The sequence below is a fragment of the Canis aureus genome, chromosome 32 (assembly GCF_053574225.1).
Source record: "Canis aureus isolate CA01 chromosome 32, VMU_Caureus_v.1.0, whole genome shotgun sequence".
In the NCBI taxonomy this organism is placed as follows: Eukaryota; Metazoa; Chordata; class Mammalia; order Carnivora; family Canidae; genus Canis; species Canis aureus.
This window is the reverse complement of record NC_135642.1, coordinates 13589163-13604230: the sequence shown is the minus strand read 5'-3', so window position 1 is coordinate 13604230 and position 15068 is coordinate 13589163. Positions and strand designations below refer to the sequence as shown.

Here is a 15068-nt window from a genome sequence, read left to right as displayed (position 1 = left end):
CTGCGAACCCCAGCGAACCCCACCGCCGGCGAGAGGCCGCGCCTTCTCCCGCCCGCCCCGCTCGCTGGCATCCTAGAGTTAACAAATGATTGTGTTTATTGACGAGTTCATACATCAATACAAACGGACGAGTTAAAAACGGCCCCTGCCCCCGTGAGACCTGGGGAAGAGGGAAGCGCCGGGGCCTGGACAAAGTATAAAAGTTATAAATAAGGGGGGTAAGGGTTCAAAACTGGATCAGGGCAAATCTGGTTGGGGGGGCGGGGGGGGCGGCAGTTGCCGGTGGCCTCAGACATGCAGAAAGGGGCGGGCGTTGGCCGACCACAAGACCCCCCTTCCCACCCAACGCTCAGCTGTGGGTGGGGAAGGGCGGCCACCTTCTCACAAACCTTACCGGAGTGTATCTCCCTCCTCTGAGGGACTGGCTGGCTGAGGTTCAGAAAGAACCCAGCCCGAGGGCCAGGCCTGAGCCTTTTTGGGCTGAGCTGGGACTAGCGTGCCAGTGGGGGGAGTGGGAATAGACCTCCAACCCTCACCAAGGGCAGCTGTAGGACTTCTTTGCAGTTTGGCTATGCAGGTGGTGGTAGTACCGAAGAGTGAAGGTGAAACAGGTTTCAGCTGTTCTGGGGCATGCCTGGCTGATGCAAACAAGAGCTGGGTACTCTACAGACACCTGTTTCTTTCTAAGCTTCTACCTATAGAACCAGCAGGGATGGCCTGTCCGTGGAAGAATAGCTTTTTCTGGCCCAAATCTCCAGGAAAGCTACCCAGACTTACCTGAGGCAGAGGGAAGCAGTAGGGCCCAGAGACACATGTTCTTCAACCCAACTCAACTGCTCCACTACTTGGTCCCACTCTACCTGCCCTCTGTGCCCTATATCCATCCCCTTACCCCTAACAACTGCCCTTCTAATTCTAATCTACCCCCTTCCCCTCTACCACGTACCTGTCCCACCTACCATCTTTCCTGGTGTCTCTTGACCCCTTCTGCAGTCCCATGTGCCTCTCCCCTCCCCTCAACTTCTGGTATCCAGAGTATCCTGGGTGCCCAGCACTGCCTTTGAGGAGGTTCCTTCCACCCAAATCAGAAACCCACAAGCCATCTCATATTGACTAGGTTGTGGACACCAAGAATCCAGAATTCAGGCTAGCATCCTTTTTGTGTTCCTTGATAATTCCACATGAGGCAGGGTGGTAAAGCAGGAGTAGTACAAGAAGGGAAACCAGGCACACATCAGCGAGCCAGGTACTCTAGCCATGAACACTCAAGTGTGTGTGTATGTGTGTGTGTGTGTGTGTGTGTGTGTAGACTTCATCTGTGGCCAAGGTCCTTAGAGGTGGGCTGGTGCCCTGTAAACCTTGAGGGAAGTTCTAACACAGTCATCTCTCAGGATGCAAGCAGAAGGTAGCCTCTGGGTCTAATAGCCTGCTGGGGATCAGGACCGGGCAGATAGGGAAGACCGAGGGGCTGAGAAAAAGAGGCCAGGGCTTTGTTTGCCCAGCAGAGGGCTTTACTGTCCTGCAGCAACATCCCACAGCTGTCTCCACAAGTTCTGGCCAGGAAAGAAAGGGGGGTGGTACAGGGAGAGAGATAATGCTAGGGCTCTCTTAAAGGGAGAATGGGAGTGGAATGTGGAGGCTCAGGCCTTGATACCACTCAAGCCTCCTGATGGCTGGAAATGCCCTGGAGGGCTAGAGGGCTTTGGGGAGTTCCTTTGGGAACTGCCAGGAATTGGGGAAAACAGATAACCCCTGCTCTGGCAGTCAGGGGAGTGCAGCTGGTATGGGAGGGGAAGTGGAGGTAGAGGTGAAGCTCCGCTGTTGGCTGAAGGGCACTGATACCACATGGCCTCTCACTTCCACCCCACTGAATACCCTGTGTGTGCTCCACCCCAGGGAGCTGATCCCTGCAGTAATTTCAAATGGCTTCTAAGAAGAGAGGGCCAGCCCTTCCCAATTTCCCCCAGATGGGGCAGGCTGCCCTCCTACTCCTCACAGCACCAAGATGACAAAGATCCAAGACCTACCCTGCATGAGCCACTAGAGGGGCTGTGGAGGCAGGATTTCCAAAAAAGTGAGGCAACAGTCAGGGAAATAAATTAATAAATACAGGGGCCCCATGAGAAGTAGCTGGGAAAGCTGCTTCCCCTCTGAGCACTGATCCCTGCTTTCCACTCCAAGTATCCCCACGGGTTCTGGAGAGTGGAGCAGGGGTTACAGTTTGGAATAGGGGGAGCATTCACTTGGAACAGGATTCTGAAACTAGAGTCTGCGTTCCATGCGCCGCTCCACAGCCCGAAGCAGCAGCTCTGAGTATTGCTCTAGCAAGGCCTGTGTTTGCTCAGCCCCCACAGCCCCAGGGCTCCCGCCTGGGCTGCGTAACACTGCCCCAGCCAGGGCCTCTAGCTCCTGCCGTACTGAAGAGAAGGTGTTTCTGAGGAGCTGGGTGATGCGACTTTGCTCCGCTGAGGGTGTCTTGCAGCCAGCCACCTGTAGGAGGACCCAGGAAGTAAGTCAGAGAAACAGTGGAAGAACCTCCTGTCAGTGGATATACAGAGGGGAGGGGCCCACTCGGGTCTAGCCTCCCCCAAAGAGGGCCCTGCTGGACTGTCCCCTATGTCTACGGTGGCCAAATCATTTTTGAATATGACAAGGGCTACTATTAATAATTATACTGGGACAACAGGCATAAACTGCGATGGTCCTAGGACAAACTAGGACCTATGGTCTCTCCACTTAGACCCCTCCAGTCAGGAAGTCTCCAGCTCTTAGAAATGACCAATAGGTGCTCAGTTCAAGAGGCCTGGCCTGGCTTCTAACTCCCTTGCCTACTCTGCCCAGGATGTTCTTGATGGCCCCACCCACCCATCTGTGGAAGAGCCTTATCATGGTTGTTCTGGGTCCTCACTCAGCTAGCACTCCTGACATGCTGTCTCTCAGACGGTGGGCACCCAACACGTACCAAGTGGTAGAGCCGCATAGCCTGGCGCATGTTGCCCTGGAGCTCTGCCACAAGTTGTTCGCACTGCTCCAGGCTCACTGCTGGCTCTGGGAGGGACACGTATAACTCAGGCCCAGCAAAGCTGCCCTTTCAGGCCTCCCCTCACAACCCAGGGGCTACTGAGAGCAAGAGAGCCCTACCCCCAGGATGACACCCCCTCCATTTACCCACAGTCCCTTTTTCCCAACACTGCTCCCCAACACCACACAGAAAACAAGGTTCAGAGGGGAGGGCCAGCCAAGAGGCCAGAAGGCAAGGGAGCAGGAGGTCACAAGGAGATCATGAAGATTGGTGGGAGTGTCTCACCATCAGGGGTGTGACTTATGGACCAAGACAGGAGCAGACAGGACGAAAACACCAGAGGCTGGACGCACAGAAATGGGATGGAGCCAGAGAGCAGACAACAGAAACAGGAGAAAGAGGACGGGGTGGGAGATGAAAGCTGGGGAGCTGTGCACACCTGAGTCCTGGCTCAGGGTCCCTGGCCTGGTGCATTCCATGGGGCTAGGAGTCTTCTCAGGGGGTGGGGGCTGCAAGTTCTCAGGGACTCGGAGGAGGCTGCTGACTGGCAGTTGCTGGGCACAGGGGCTGTTGGGCCCAGGCTGAGCCTGGCACTCTGTCCTAGGCTTGGCACCCTCCCCCAAACAAGCCTGCCTCTCAGATGTACTATGAGCCTTTCCTAGGCCCATTGAGGAACCAGGCTGTTCCACCTCACCAGGGGCCCTGCCCTTGGTAGCAGGTGAAAATGTGGCCAGGGTAGGACGATCCGGCAGTGGCTTTGGGATGTCCAGGACCAGGTGAGCCCTGCTGGGCAGGGCTAGCTTGCTGAGCAGTGAGACTCGAATGGGAGCAGGAGCTTGAGGTTCAGCTGCCAGGCCCAAGTTCTCCCCAACAGAGATGCTGCGGGAAATCTTGGCCATGGAACTGGTGGTGGGGTTCTGGTAGGACTGAGGCCGAGACAGATGGCTATCAGCCTGTGGCAGGGAGTGCAGGCCCTCCTGGGCCTCTGTCTCCCCTAAAAGCAATGGGCCTGGTGGTGGGCCCTCATCTGCAGAGAAGACAGGCAGACACAAGTCAGATGGTGAGGAAGGCATCCCAGGTGCTAGGGCCCAGCTCCCTAGGAGTTGCTGTGCCCTGCACATACCCACTAAGGGACACCCAGTGGCAAGCAGAGTGATACATCAGGGCTAAATCAGGCCCTCCTTCCTCTAGCATGCTCATGTGCTCCATACTCCCCACACCCTGGAGTTGGGCCCACCAGGCTCCTCACCCTGCAGCACCAGACTCTGCACAGACCGGGCTTTCTGGAGTCCACCTGAAGGGCTGCTGGCTGCAGCCACTCTCTTGGGAGCCCAGCTACTGTCCAGGTTGAGACGGCGTCGTGGCAAAAGCACAGGAACTGCCTGCTGGGGGCCGGCATTTCCAGAGGAGGTCTCTGCCTCTGGGGGTGCTCCTGGAGGACTGGCACCACTGCCTCTTAGTTGCTCACCCGAAGCCTGCAGCATCTGGACTGGTCTCGATGTCAGTGCCAGGCTTGAGGAATATGGGGACAGTTCCCTACAGGGAGGAAATGTGGAAGAAGGCCCAGAGAAGGCTGAGGAGTCCTTCCTGCCAAGACGGGGAAAAGCTCTCACAACACCAGAAGCTCTGGGAGAAGGGCAGGCACAAAGCCAGGCACAAAGCCACTTGTCCCAAAACTTGAGAGTGCAAAATACTCAGCATGCTGCCTCGACTAGCCCTTTGGAGAGTGCTGTGAGGTCAAGTGAGCCACAGAGTGAGAACTGCTATAGGGAGAGGTACCTGAGCGGGGGAGTCTGTACTTGCAACAGGAATCGTGAAGAGATGCTCTGAGACTCTGTCCTCTCTGGTACCCGGACTGGGCCCCCTACCAAGGAGACAGAAACCATGAATTGAAGCAAGCCCTTGCCCCAGATTCAGCCTCCCCTAGAAGGAAACCCTAGGGCATGGCCTGCCATTAGACCCTCCCTCTCAGCCAGGCAAGGAAAGAAGAAGGGCAGACAAGAGTGACCATATACTGGCCTCTGACCACACCTGGAGCAGCCCCATTGGCCAGAGTCTCAAAGTGCTGTTTTAGAAACTGCTCCTGGTCTGGGGTATGGGGACTGCCCTCCTGCAATCCATAGGAGCCAGTGCCTCCCTCTTCTTCCTCCTCTTCCTCATCACCATCAGCTGGCTCTTCGAGGTCTGAGGAAATGCCATCCACACTCAGGGGCTCCGTGCTCTCAGAGTCTGGATGTGGGGAGGGGAGAGAAGCATCATGCTGCACCCACCCATTGCCAGAAGCTCCACTCTCACCTCAGTCTACTGACCTCCCTCAAAGCTGCAGCCTCACCTTCATTGGGGTGCTCAGGACTGGAAAGCCGGCTGCTACTATAATCCACAGAGCAGGCACTGTCAGGACTGTGCTTCTCGGAGCCCCTGCTGCCTGGATACACTCTTCCCAGGGTCCCTCGGGATGGAGCCTGAACCTGAAACTCACTTCCAGGAAGGCGAGTAGAGGAAAGAAGAGGCAGTTAGCAGGACTGAGCAGCCTCACTAACACCTGGCTTCTTTCTTCTCCCCAACCTGGAAGTGGGACTGGGGATGTGGCAGGGCAAAGTGGTGAGCGAGCCCTGAGGAACCTGAGCCAGTCCTCCCCTAATTAAGGAACACTCAGGGAAGGGAAGTCTGGGAAATACCGCATGGCCCCTGAGGTCTGGTGAGGGAAGGACCCTTGCCTGGTATCCAGGGTGGGGCTGTCACTCGGCTCCGGGTAGACAATACCATCTTCGATGGGTGCAGGCTCCAGATCTTGGGCAAATACCCCTTCCTCTTGGGACAACAATCGAATAATGTGGGGACAGGAACAGGGTTGGGAGGCCTGAGGCCGAGGGGGCTTTTCGTTCTGGGAACACACAAAGAGGCGTTAACTGAGGTTGCTAATGGGAAAAGACGTGGAAGTGGGCAAGGATTTGATGTGCATCAATTCTGGAGGAAGCTGAGGAGAATTCTAGCTAATGTTCTTGAGTTTCTCGTATAACTATAATCTGTCATACAACAGGCTGCCAACCTCTAGCCACCACTTAATATGATGAGCCCTGCAAGAAACCTGGCCCAGGACAAAGGGTACCACCCCAATCACCAGACCATACAACTTAGCCATTGTGAACCTTTGCAATCCAGGTTACCCATGTGCCACAGGAGCAGAGCAAGCAGAGCTGGTCCAGTGCTCAGGCCCCAGATGTTGGTATAAGGCTGGCTAAGGCTGCTTGGAGATCTCTAGGCTGCTAGGAGAAAGCCGGCTTACCTGGCTAGTATGTGAGGTCTCAGGGGCCTGCTGACCATGCTTCCCAGGACAAGATGGGGTCATGGCCAGCAAGTCTTGGCTAGTGCCTCGAGGGCTTGGGGCCATTGTCTCTAGCTGCCGCAGGTCCAGCATGGAGCGGACACTCAGCTCCACACCTGGCTGAGCCCAGCGGCCCCTTCTTCTGGGTCCTTGGTTGGCTGCAGGCACTGGGGCCAGGAACTCCACCGTCTCCTGTGCCTGATGTGAGGCAGGGGTGGAGGAGTGGTCACAACCACCATACAGTAGTATCAGCAAACACTAATAGATCACTGTGTGCCATGCACCTTATGTACACGTATTCACTCATTTAATCCCCACAACCCTATGAAGTAGGTTTTATTATCCTCATTTTTATAGCTGGGAAAACTAAAGCACAGTTGGCTTAGGTAATTTATCTAGTCCCACAGACAGTGAGTGGCCTGCTTGGTTGAGGTTACAACTCAAGTGGTCTGCTCCAGAGTTCATGCTCTTAGCTTCACTCTACGCCCTTAGACCTTCCAGTCTCAGCCTTCACCTGGTGTCACAGACATCTCATAGCTGGTAATCTCTAAAACGTCCCTTATTCTGAGGACAGTCCCAGGTCTAGTCACAGCATCAAGGACAAACCAGTAGTCCAACCCTGAGTCCCTGGCTTGGTCAGAAGGCACTAGAGGCCCCACAACACCACCAATCCACGGAACTGCTACTGACAAGGAGGTGTTGCCATGTGAAGTCTTGACAAGGCACAAGTGAGGGCTGGACTGCTGTGGGACTTGCACAGACAGCCCTTATCCTCCTTCTGGCTGCTCTGAAGTAGCAGCCCAGTTACTGGTCCTCTCATGGCCCTTTCCTTCTAAATAACTGCTCTGGAAGTTCTGACCTCACCCCCAACCTAGAGTCTTTAGAACTACAGTTTCTCAAGATTTCCACTCTTTGAAACTTTGATGTTCTTGAACTTCAGGTTTTTAAAAATATTTTATGTATGTGTGTATATATTTACTTACTTATTTGAGAGAGTGTGCACACGTGCATGCATGGGCACAAGGGGGCAGGGCAAAGGAAGAGGGAGAGGGACAAGCAAACTCTCCTCTGATCCAGTGTGGAGCCCTAAGCAGGGCCCAACAAGGGGCCCAAAATGGGGGCCCTTGGGGCTTGATCCCATGACACTGAGATCATCACAAGCTGAAACCAAGAGTCAGACGCTTAACTGAATGAGCCACCCAGGTGCCCCCCTTGACCTATAGCTCTGTTTGGCTCAGGCCCCCCTTGTCTACTCCTTATCTCAACCTGTTCTTCATTCACATTTACTCCCAGGCCCCCCAGGCAGCTGAAAAGATGGAGCACTTCTTCTAGTGGTGACTAGCCTTTGCAGGCCACCCCACCTGGCCCACAAGAAGGAGACTCCCGAGGCTTCATCATCCCTAATCTGGGACCAGCCAAGCTGCTCAAACTCTCCCACAAGGCCCTTCCTTGGACACGAGGGGTACAACATGCCGGCAAGCCCAGAGAGACCTGCTTTTACCCTCCTCCAGCCCTGTGACCTTGGAAGGGCATTTTTAACAATGGTGACTCACCCGACTCATCTCCCAGTGGGACAAGCTTCGGGGCAGGGCTGGGCTGGGCACTGAGGCTAGACAGAGACAGGCAAAGCAGTCAGAGAGAGTGTCTCCTGCCCACACACCCAGAGCCCTGGCACTGCACCAGCTCATACCCCTGGGTGGCCACAGTGATGCTCTGGTTTCCTCGGCTAGCCCTGCTCTCCACCCCTGGCCCCAGAAAGGGCATATGTAGCTACTGTGCCAACTGGTGCCTATCTGGCCCTACTCCAGACATCCACATACCTGGCTCTTTTTTGGTACCCTTGGCAAGGATGGGCAGAGCTGGAAGTTCTTCTTCTTCGGTGCCCTCATCTTCTCCCTCCTTGTCACTGTCTGATGACAAAGCTGGTCCAGGAGATAGCATCGATGGCGCCTCATGCCTGAGTCCAAGACAAGGAAGGCCATGGAGAGAGGAAACTCAATGCAGGAAGAGGAACAACCTTCATGGGTCTTCAGGTAAGAAACAGGTGTTGGGCGATCCAGGAGTCAGGAGGTACAGGTGAATGGCAAGTCCAGAGCGAGAAGGGGAAGCACTGAGGCAGCAAGCAGTCTGGATGGCCACCCACCACTAGCCCATATTCATACTCTGTTCTCACCTGTTGGGTCCTGCAGCTCTTTGGGGAGAAGATGGTCCCTGCTGCTTGCCTCCACGCTGACGCTGGCGCAGTTCAGCCAGTCGCTGCCTCATACTGATGGTCATCTCAGAGCTCAGGCGCCACACAAATATACAGCTGGGTAGAGCCACAGAGGCAGGTGAGGGAGAGAGAGGTTAGGCCTCTGGAGTGGAACCCCACTAGTTCCCCTTCTCTATGGGTCAGCAAGAAGACCAGAGCCACCCTCCAGTGCCACATCAGGCCCAACCAAGAAATATCCCTGCTCAGCCCTATTTCCAAGAGACATCACTAATGCAAAGAGAGGGGAGGAGGAAGAGTGTGTGTGTATCTCAGGAAAAATCTGTATGTCAGGGAAGTGGGCTTCTGCTCACCTGTCTCCTGACACAGAGATGAGATGTTTGCAGTCATTACTAAACTTCATGCCAGTGACAATCTCTGTGAGGAACAAAGAATATGGCCTCTGAGCTTCCCTAAAGTCCCAGCCAAGCCCTGTCCCAACAGTGGAAGTGGATGGTTGGTTGGAAGGGAGGGGCAGACAGCTCTGCTAGCTCCCAAGAAAGTAAAAGAAGAAAGAGTAAAGTTCCAGCAGTAGAGTACTGGGGCAACGACACTCACCTGAGTGGCCAAACATGGTGGCCACACACTCGCCTGAAGAGAAGTCGAAAATGGAAAGGTTCTTGTCAGAACAGCTGGTGGCAATGTAGATCCCCGAGGGGTCTGTCTGCACCTAGGGATGGGACACACAGCTGGCAGAGGACAGGGCAGCACCAGTCCCTTTCCACCTAGTATATCTGTCATGCCTTTCTCTGGCCCAGGGCAATTCCTCCTGGGCCCTTACCTTAATCAGAGTGCCATCCTCACCCTGTGACCCTTTAAACAGCTTCTTTTGCTTCCCACTGCTGATGTTAAAGATCCTGTAAAGAAGCATACTCTTGCTCACATGAGGAGGCCATGATCAAGCACTGCTGGGTGGCAGAGACCCCTGCATTCAGTCCCAGCCCTGTTTTCTCTGGGAGCCACTCCCCAACACCAAAGGGGCTACACCACCTCTCAGGTACGGCAAAGTGCCCTGTAGGTTCAAGGGGGCACAAAGACCTGGACAAAAAAGATAGAAGTGGGGAGAGAGCTACCTAGAGCTGACCCCCTCAGGCATGAAGGAATGCAATCAGATGGTTGGAGAAGAGGATGCCCACCGAATATTTCGGTCCTGGCAGCCAATGGCTGTGTACTTCCAGCTGGGCTCCACATCCATATCATAGAGAGTCGTCTTCCGTACCACATGGTGTGTCCGTGTAAACTGTACTCCATCTCCAGACTGCAAGGGTAGAGCGTGTGGGCCCAACAGGCCCAGAGAGCCCTGCTTTCACCCCCCTTCAACTCTTACAACCTCAGCTGGGGAAAAGGTAGAAACCCCCACCTCCCAACCCCTCCCCATTTAGGGAAGCCCCATACCCTCACCTTCTGTGCAGTGCGGAAGTAAATGCTCTTGTCTGCTCCACAGCTGATCATGCGGACTTGCCCATCGCTGGCTATGGAAGAGGGGGTCCTAGCTCTTCCCACTGCTTTCACCACAAGGGGGCCAGCCCTTCCTCTATTACCCCACTGCTGAGCTTTCTACATGACCCAGACAACTAATTAAATCAGGATGCTTCTCTCCAAACCTAAGCTAGCCATTCTCTATCCTCAGGCAAGCTGTCTGCCTGAGGGTTCCCTAGACAAAGAGTCTACATTCCACTCGCCTTCCTGGCCCCAGGCCTCCTACCTGCTGTCCAACACCCCCCTGTGACCTGTACACCCTCCTCATGGAGGCAGGAGGCTGGGGGCAGTTGGGGTGGGGATGGAGGATGTTAGTAGTAGGTGGCAAGATGTATCTCAATTGCCCTGCCCCCACCTGCAAACTTGACAGCAGTGATGGAGGATGAGTGCTCATCCAACGTCTGCTGCAGGCTATACTCACGGCCAGCATCTAACACATGGATGAGCCTGTCCCGGCTCGCTGATGCCAGCAGCTTCAGACCTGGGGATGAAAGAACTCCATCAGCCTGTGAGTGCCCAGAGCAGGCCTCCATCTGGGCCCAGCAAAAGGCCCACAGGAACTGAGCCCCACAACTCTAAGCCAAGTGAACCATGGAGCAGGAAGGGAAGCTGTCCTCCTCTAAACCCATGAAGACACCCAGTGCTTTAAACAATGTTTAGTCCTACATTCAAGAGCCAGGACAGATGCAAGTGGCACTAGCAGGACTAGAGGAGCCCTGTGCCACTCTGGGCTAGATACCAGGCATCCTTCTTACCTGTGTCTGGCTTAGAGTACTCCAAGCACAGAATTTCTGAGTCATGGGCCTCTACCTTTAGCATCTCACTCAAGGACTGCAGCTCATGCACCCTGCAAAGGTGAGTAGAGGGAAGAGGTCATTGCCAGATTACAGCAGGAAAGACTCACCCTCCATCCTCTGCTCTATCTTCTCCCTCAAACCTGTTTTTAAAATTACATTTTTATTTATTTTTGAACTGTTAGGCATACAGAAGAGTGGCATTGAGTACAGAGATTTTCCATGTTAACAGTTCAAATATCAGAACCAGGAAGTTTCCGTTGGTACAGTGCTATTAATTAAAATTTTATTTTAATTTCACGTTTTTCCACAATCTTTTTTCCTGAATTCAGGATCCTATCAAGAGTCCAAACTGTACTTAGTTATAATTTCTCCTTAGTCTCCTATAGTCGGTGACAGTTCAATCTTTCCTTATCTTTCATGACCTTGATGCTTTTGAGGAGTATTGCTCACTCTCCAATACTCTTTGGAAGAGTACTGATGACTCTGTCCTGAGTCTGCCTGGTGTTTCCCCATGATTAGACTGAGTTTATGCATTTGGGACAAGAAAACCACAGAAATCATATTATGTCCTTCTTAGTGAGTCATATTATGTACAGGCTTTGTGATCCTGATATGGGGATGCTAAGCTTAATCACATGGTTAGGATGGTTTCTGCTGGGTTTCTTCATCATAAAGTTATTATATTTCCCTTGTATATAGACATCTTGTTCCCCAATCATTTTGAGCCAATGTTTCTAAAGCTCTGTCCTTCAGGACCTCATCCCCTCCAGCCTGCGCTGTGGGAGGCAGTCAGGACCACTTCAGGCTTGGCATTACCTAAGCGTGCCTACACGGTCCCCAGAAGCTAGATGCTGTCCGTTGGGGCTGATACACACAGAGCGGATGCCCACACGGGGATCCATCAGGGACGTGTCGGCTTTGTCTCCTCCAGGCAGCTCAGTGTCCAGCAGGGCCTGAGTGTTCCCATCCACATAGATGATCTTAATGAGGTCCTAGTGGAGCAGGCCAGGAAGGGAGGTGGATAAGGCAAGCCTGACCTAGTACAGCTGCAAGGGGGAAGAATGCTGGACAAGATAAACCCCTGGCCCGAGGAGCCCGGCCAAATCCAAGCTGGGCAGATCAAAATCTGGGTACCCAGTTCCTGAGAAGGAGGTATGAAGGCTGAGGGGATATGAGGCCTAAGTATGGAGTTTGTGCCCAAGGCTCACATTGCTGAGGATGTTTCGGTGCAGGGTGGAGCTGTGCACTCCGGAGCTCTCCGTGTTCCACAGGCGGATGGTATTGTCTGAGGAACAGGTGATAAAGGAACTAGGGGGCAGGCAGGCCTGGTTACTGTCCTTCACTTCGGGGTAAACCTGAGGGCCAGAGGGAACAAAGTCAGCTCTCCAGTTAGGGGGCAGTCCTTTACCTGCCTGAAGACATGGAAGAGAGCGAGGTTAAAGAGAGAACACTGGCTGGCACTTAGCCCAGTGTTTGTCACATGGTAAACAAGCCATTATATCAGATACTCTATATAATCACTACAGGCAAACCACTTAGCCAAGCATCCTTCCATGTCTCCACTAATATCATTTCAATTAATTCTTAGGACAACTAGATAAATCAGATACATCAATTTATAGTTCAGGAAATTGAGACTGAAGTCAGTAACTTGTCCAAGATCAGCCAGCTTATGATGAAGCAAAGCTAAGGAGAGACAGGCATACAATGGAAGAAGCCTGAGATACATAAGCACTAAAATTCAAGCTCAATCCGTGGGACCCATCTGAAGATTTGTGGATACACAAGAATGTTGCTGGAGAAACAAGGAGGCAGCAGGAATATAACTTTATGCTCAGGGATCCCCAATTCCCACCTCACATAGTACCCCAGCAAACCTAGTCAGTCCCAGGCCAAGCCAGCCCAGCCCACATACATACCTCCACACTCCAGACGCAAGAGGAATGATAGAGAGCCGAGTACACCTTGCCCACTTTTTTGGGGTCCCTCACATCCCAAACATAAATGCTGTGGTCGTTGTATACACAAGACAGCCACTGATTGGTAGGATCAAAGGTCAAGGCAATGGTATCTGGATACCTGGCGTTGGCCACCCCAGAGAAGAGGCGACTGTGGGGAAGAGAGGACAGGGCAAATAATGAGTAAAGAGCTGATGAAATGAAGGATTGGGGGTGCCTGGGTGGCTCAGTTGGTTAAGTGTCCACCTTTGGCTTGGGTCATGATCCTAGGGTCCTGGCATCAAGCCCTGCATCGGCTCCCTGCTCAGCGGGAAGCCTGCTTCTCCCTCTCTCTCTCCCCTCCCTCCTGCTTGTGCGCACTCTCTCAAATAAATAAATAAAATCTTAAAAAGAAAAGAAAAGAAAAGAGAAAAAAGAAAAAAAGAAAGAAAAGAAAAGAAAAGAAAAGAAAAGAAAAGAAAAGAAAAGAAAAGAAAAGAAAAGAAAAGAATGAAACAAGCCAAACCACAAAGGAAGGAGAGTGAGCATGGCAAGCCCTCTCCAGACCTGCAGGGTAGTAACTGCTTGAGAAAGAAAAAAGCAGCCTCTGACAGCTGTCAGTAGGGAGCTAATCTGACACTGGCTGTTGGACCATCGTGTTCTCATGAGAAACACAAACAATGCCAAGAACACCAAAATCAGACGAGGTAACTCTGCGGCCATGACAGTCGAACAAAAGCAAGACACCCCCCCCCCCCCATAATCGTGTCTGAGAGTGAAGATAAATGCACATCACTGTACAACAAACCACTAACATGACCAAACATTTCCATTCCCTTCTATCGTGATTGACTGCTGCTTCTTTACCAATTACAGCTCTAGCCCCATACCTTCCCTTCTACCTCGTAGATAAAGATTATTAAGATATCCAATTGTGGAACTGCCTCGACTTCCTGACAGCACCTAACCAGAGCAAAACTTCAATCCCTGGAACCATTCCTAAAATCACCGAATTCAAGTCCAGATCATACAATAAGCCCTAACACCCACTTACTGAGAAACTCCCTGGTTCCCCACAGTGTGAGGTCTCCTCAGTGGCAAACAGTATCCATTAACCAAATTTGTAGGTCTACAGAGGTGTTCCTCTGGCAATCACTGGGGCACTGATACACTCTTCACTTTGTTTCCTGAAGCACAACCAGGGAAGGCTGGGCCCAGAGTGAGGATCTGAGTGGAGGCAGCAGACCCACATAGCTCACCTGGCCTCAGTGACGCTGGCAATGTCTGTCCCCAGGGCATGGGGCCGGGGCAGTGTGCTGAGGAAGTGCAGGTTAGAGGGATTGAAGAGGCGCACAGTGCCATCAGCACAGCCACAGAAGATGTAGTCTTGGCTCACAGAGATGCAGTGCGCCACAGTGGTCTGCAGGCAGAGGGGCTCAAGTCAGCAAGGGTCACCTGCCCAATCCCTCCATAACAGTCGCCTGCCAAGAGGACAGACCAGCCGAGGCAGGAGCAAGGAGAAAGCTGCCCAGCTGCTCTGGCCTGAGCCCCTCAGCTGTTATCTAGAGATGCCCCTCCCTCCAGCAGCAGGTGGCCAGAGGGCCCATAGCCACGTGCAGTTGGGGGATGGAGGCCAGGGACCCTTCTAAGGCACAAGAGGTTTTGACAAAGAAGACAAAGTAGAAAGAGCCCAGCAAAGAGAAAGAAACAGCATGAGAAAGACAGGAGGATCTAAGCACCACTTACTGTGAAGCTGTCTGTATTCTGAGCAGAAGAGGGAAGCAGGGAAAAGAAAGGTGGAAAGAGAAAGCAGAGAGGAGGGAGTTATATAGATCTCCATGGAACTAGGCCAAGTTCTGGCTCCCCCAAACTCCTCTCTCCTGCAGTCTCCTGCATGCATGAGGCATGAGTCCCCTGCTACAGAGCCAGAAGCATCAGATCTCCCCTGAGCTGACACATGGGCAGCCAGCCCCTACCCATGGGGCCAGAGGTGCTTACTCTCAGCTCCACCCACTTATCCAAAAGCCTCCTGTCGCTGAACTCGCACAGCAGCCCCGAGGATGTGATGCAGAAGGTGCTGTCGGCCTTCTTCCCTCGGCCACATGCCACGTCAGTGAACAGGTTGTTCCGAAGCTCTCCCAGCAGCCCCGAACGGCCTAGCAGAGGCACGGTGGCATTCACCTGTGGAGATGCACCACTGCTGCCGCCCATCCACCCCGGAGCCTGCCCCAGCAAGCTAGGCCCTGGGGAGAGGGAGGAG

At 53.3% G+C, this 15068-nt stretch overlaps 1 protein-coding gene across 8 annotated transcripts in view; it reads right to left on the bottom strand.

The window, feature by feature from the left end:
- Positions 1-78: 78 nt before the first annotated feature.
- MAPKBP1 (mitogen-activated protein kinase binding protein 1) overlaps positions 79-15068 on the bottom strand; it is a 51544-nt gene continuing 36554 nt past the window's right edge. For 2 of the 8 annotated variants that reach the window (XM_077880735.1, XM_077880736.1), the window contains exons 8-32: positions 14807-14989; positions 14555-14572; positions 14068-14228; positions 12791-12980; positions 12080-12226; positions 11688-11863; positions 10830-10921; positions 10430-10555; positions 9997-10067; positions 9732-9853; positions 9377-9452; positions 9154-9265; positions 8910-8973; positions 8521-8655; positions 8168-8304; positions 7901-7956; positions 6309-6545; positions 5740-5906; positions 5355-5500; positions 5042-5251; positions 4802-4886; positions 4272-4558; positions 3462-4049; positions 2963-3048; positions 79-2490 (exon numbers count right to left, since the gene is read on the bottom strand). In XM_077880735.1, coding sequence (XP_077736861.1) covers positions 2263-2490; positions 2963-3048; positions 3462-4049; positions 4272-4558; positions 4802-4886; positions 5042-5251; positions 5355-5500; positions 5740-5906; positions 6309-6545; positions 7901-7956; positions 8168-8304; positions 8521-8655; positions 8910-8973; positions 9154-9265; positions 9377-9452; positions 9732-9853; positions 9997-10067; positions 10430-10555; positions 10830-10921; positions 11688-11863; positions 12080-12226; positions 12791-12980; positions 14068-14228; positions 14555-14572; positions 14807-14989 — 3900 coding nt within the window. In that variant the 3' untranslated portion in view covers positions 79-2262. The remainder of the gene's footprint in view (positions 2491-2962; positions 3049-3461; positions 4050-4271; positions 4559-4801; positions 4887-5041; positions 5252-5354; positions 5501-5739; positions 5907-6308; positions 6546-7900; positions 7957-8167; positions 8305-8520; positions 8656-8909; positions 8974-9153; positions 9266-9376; positions 9453-9731; positions 9854-9996; positions 10068-10429; positions 10556-10829; positions 10922-11687; positions 11864-12079; positions 12227-12790; positions 12981-14067; positions 14229-14554; positions 14573-14806; positions 14990-15068) is intronic. The other 6 variants (XM_077880742.1, XM_077880737.1, XM_077880740.1 and 3 more) reach the window with 6 other exon arrangements.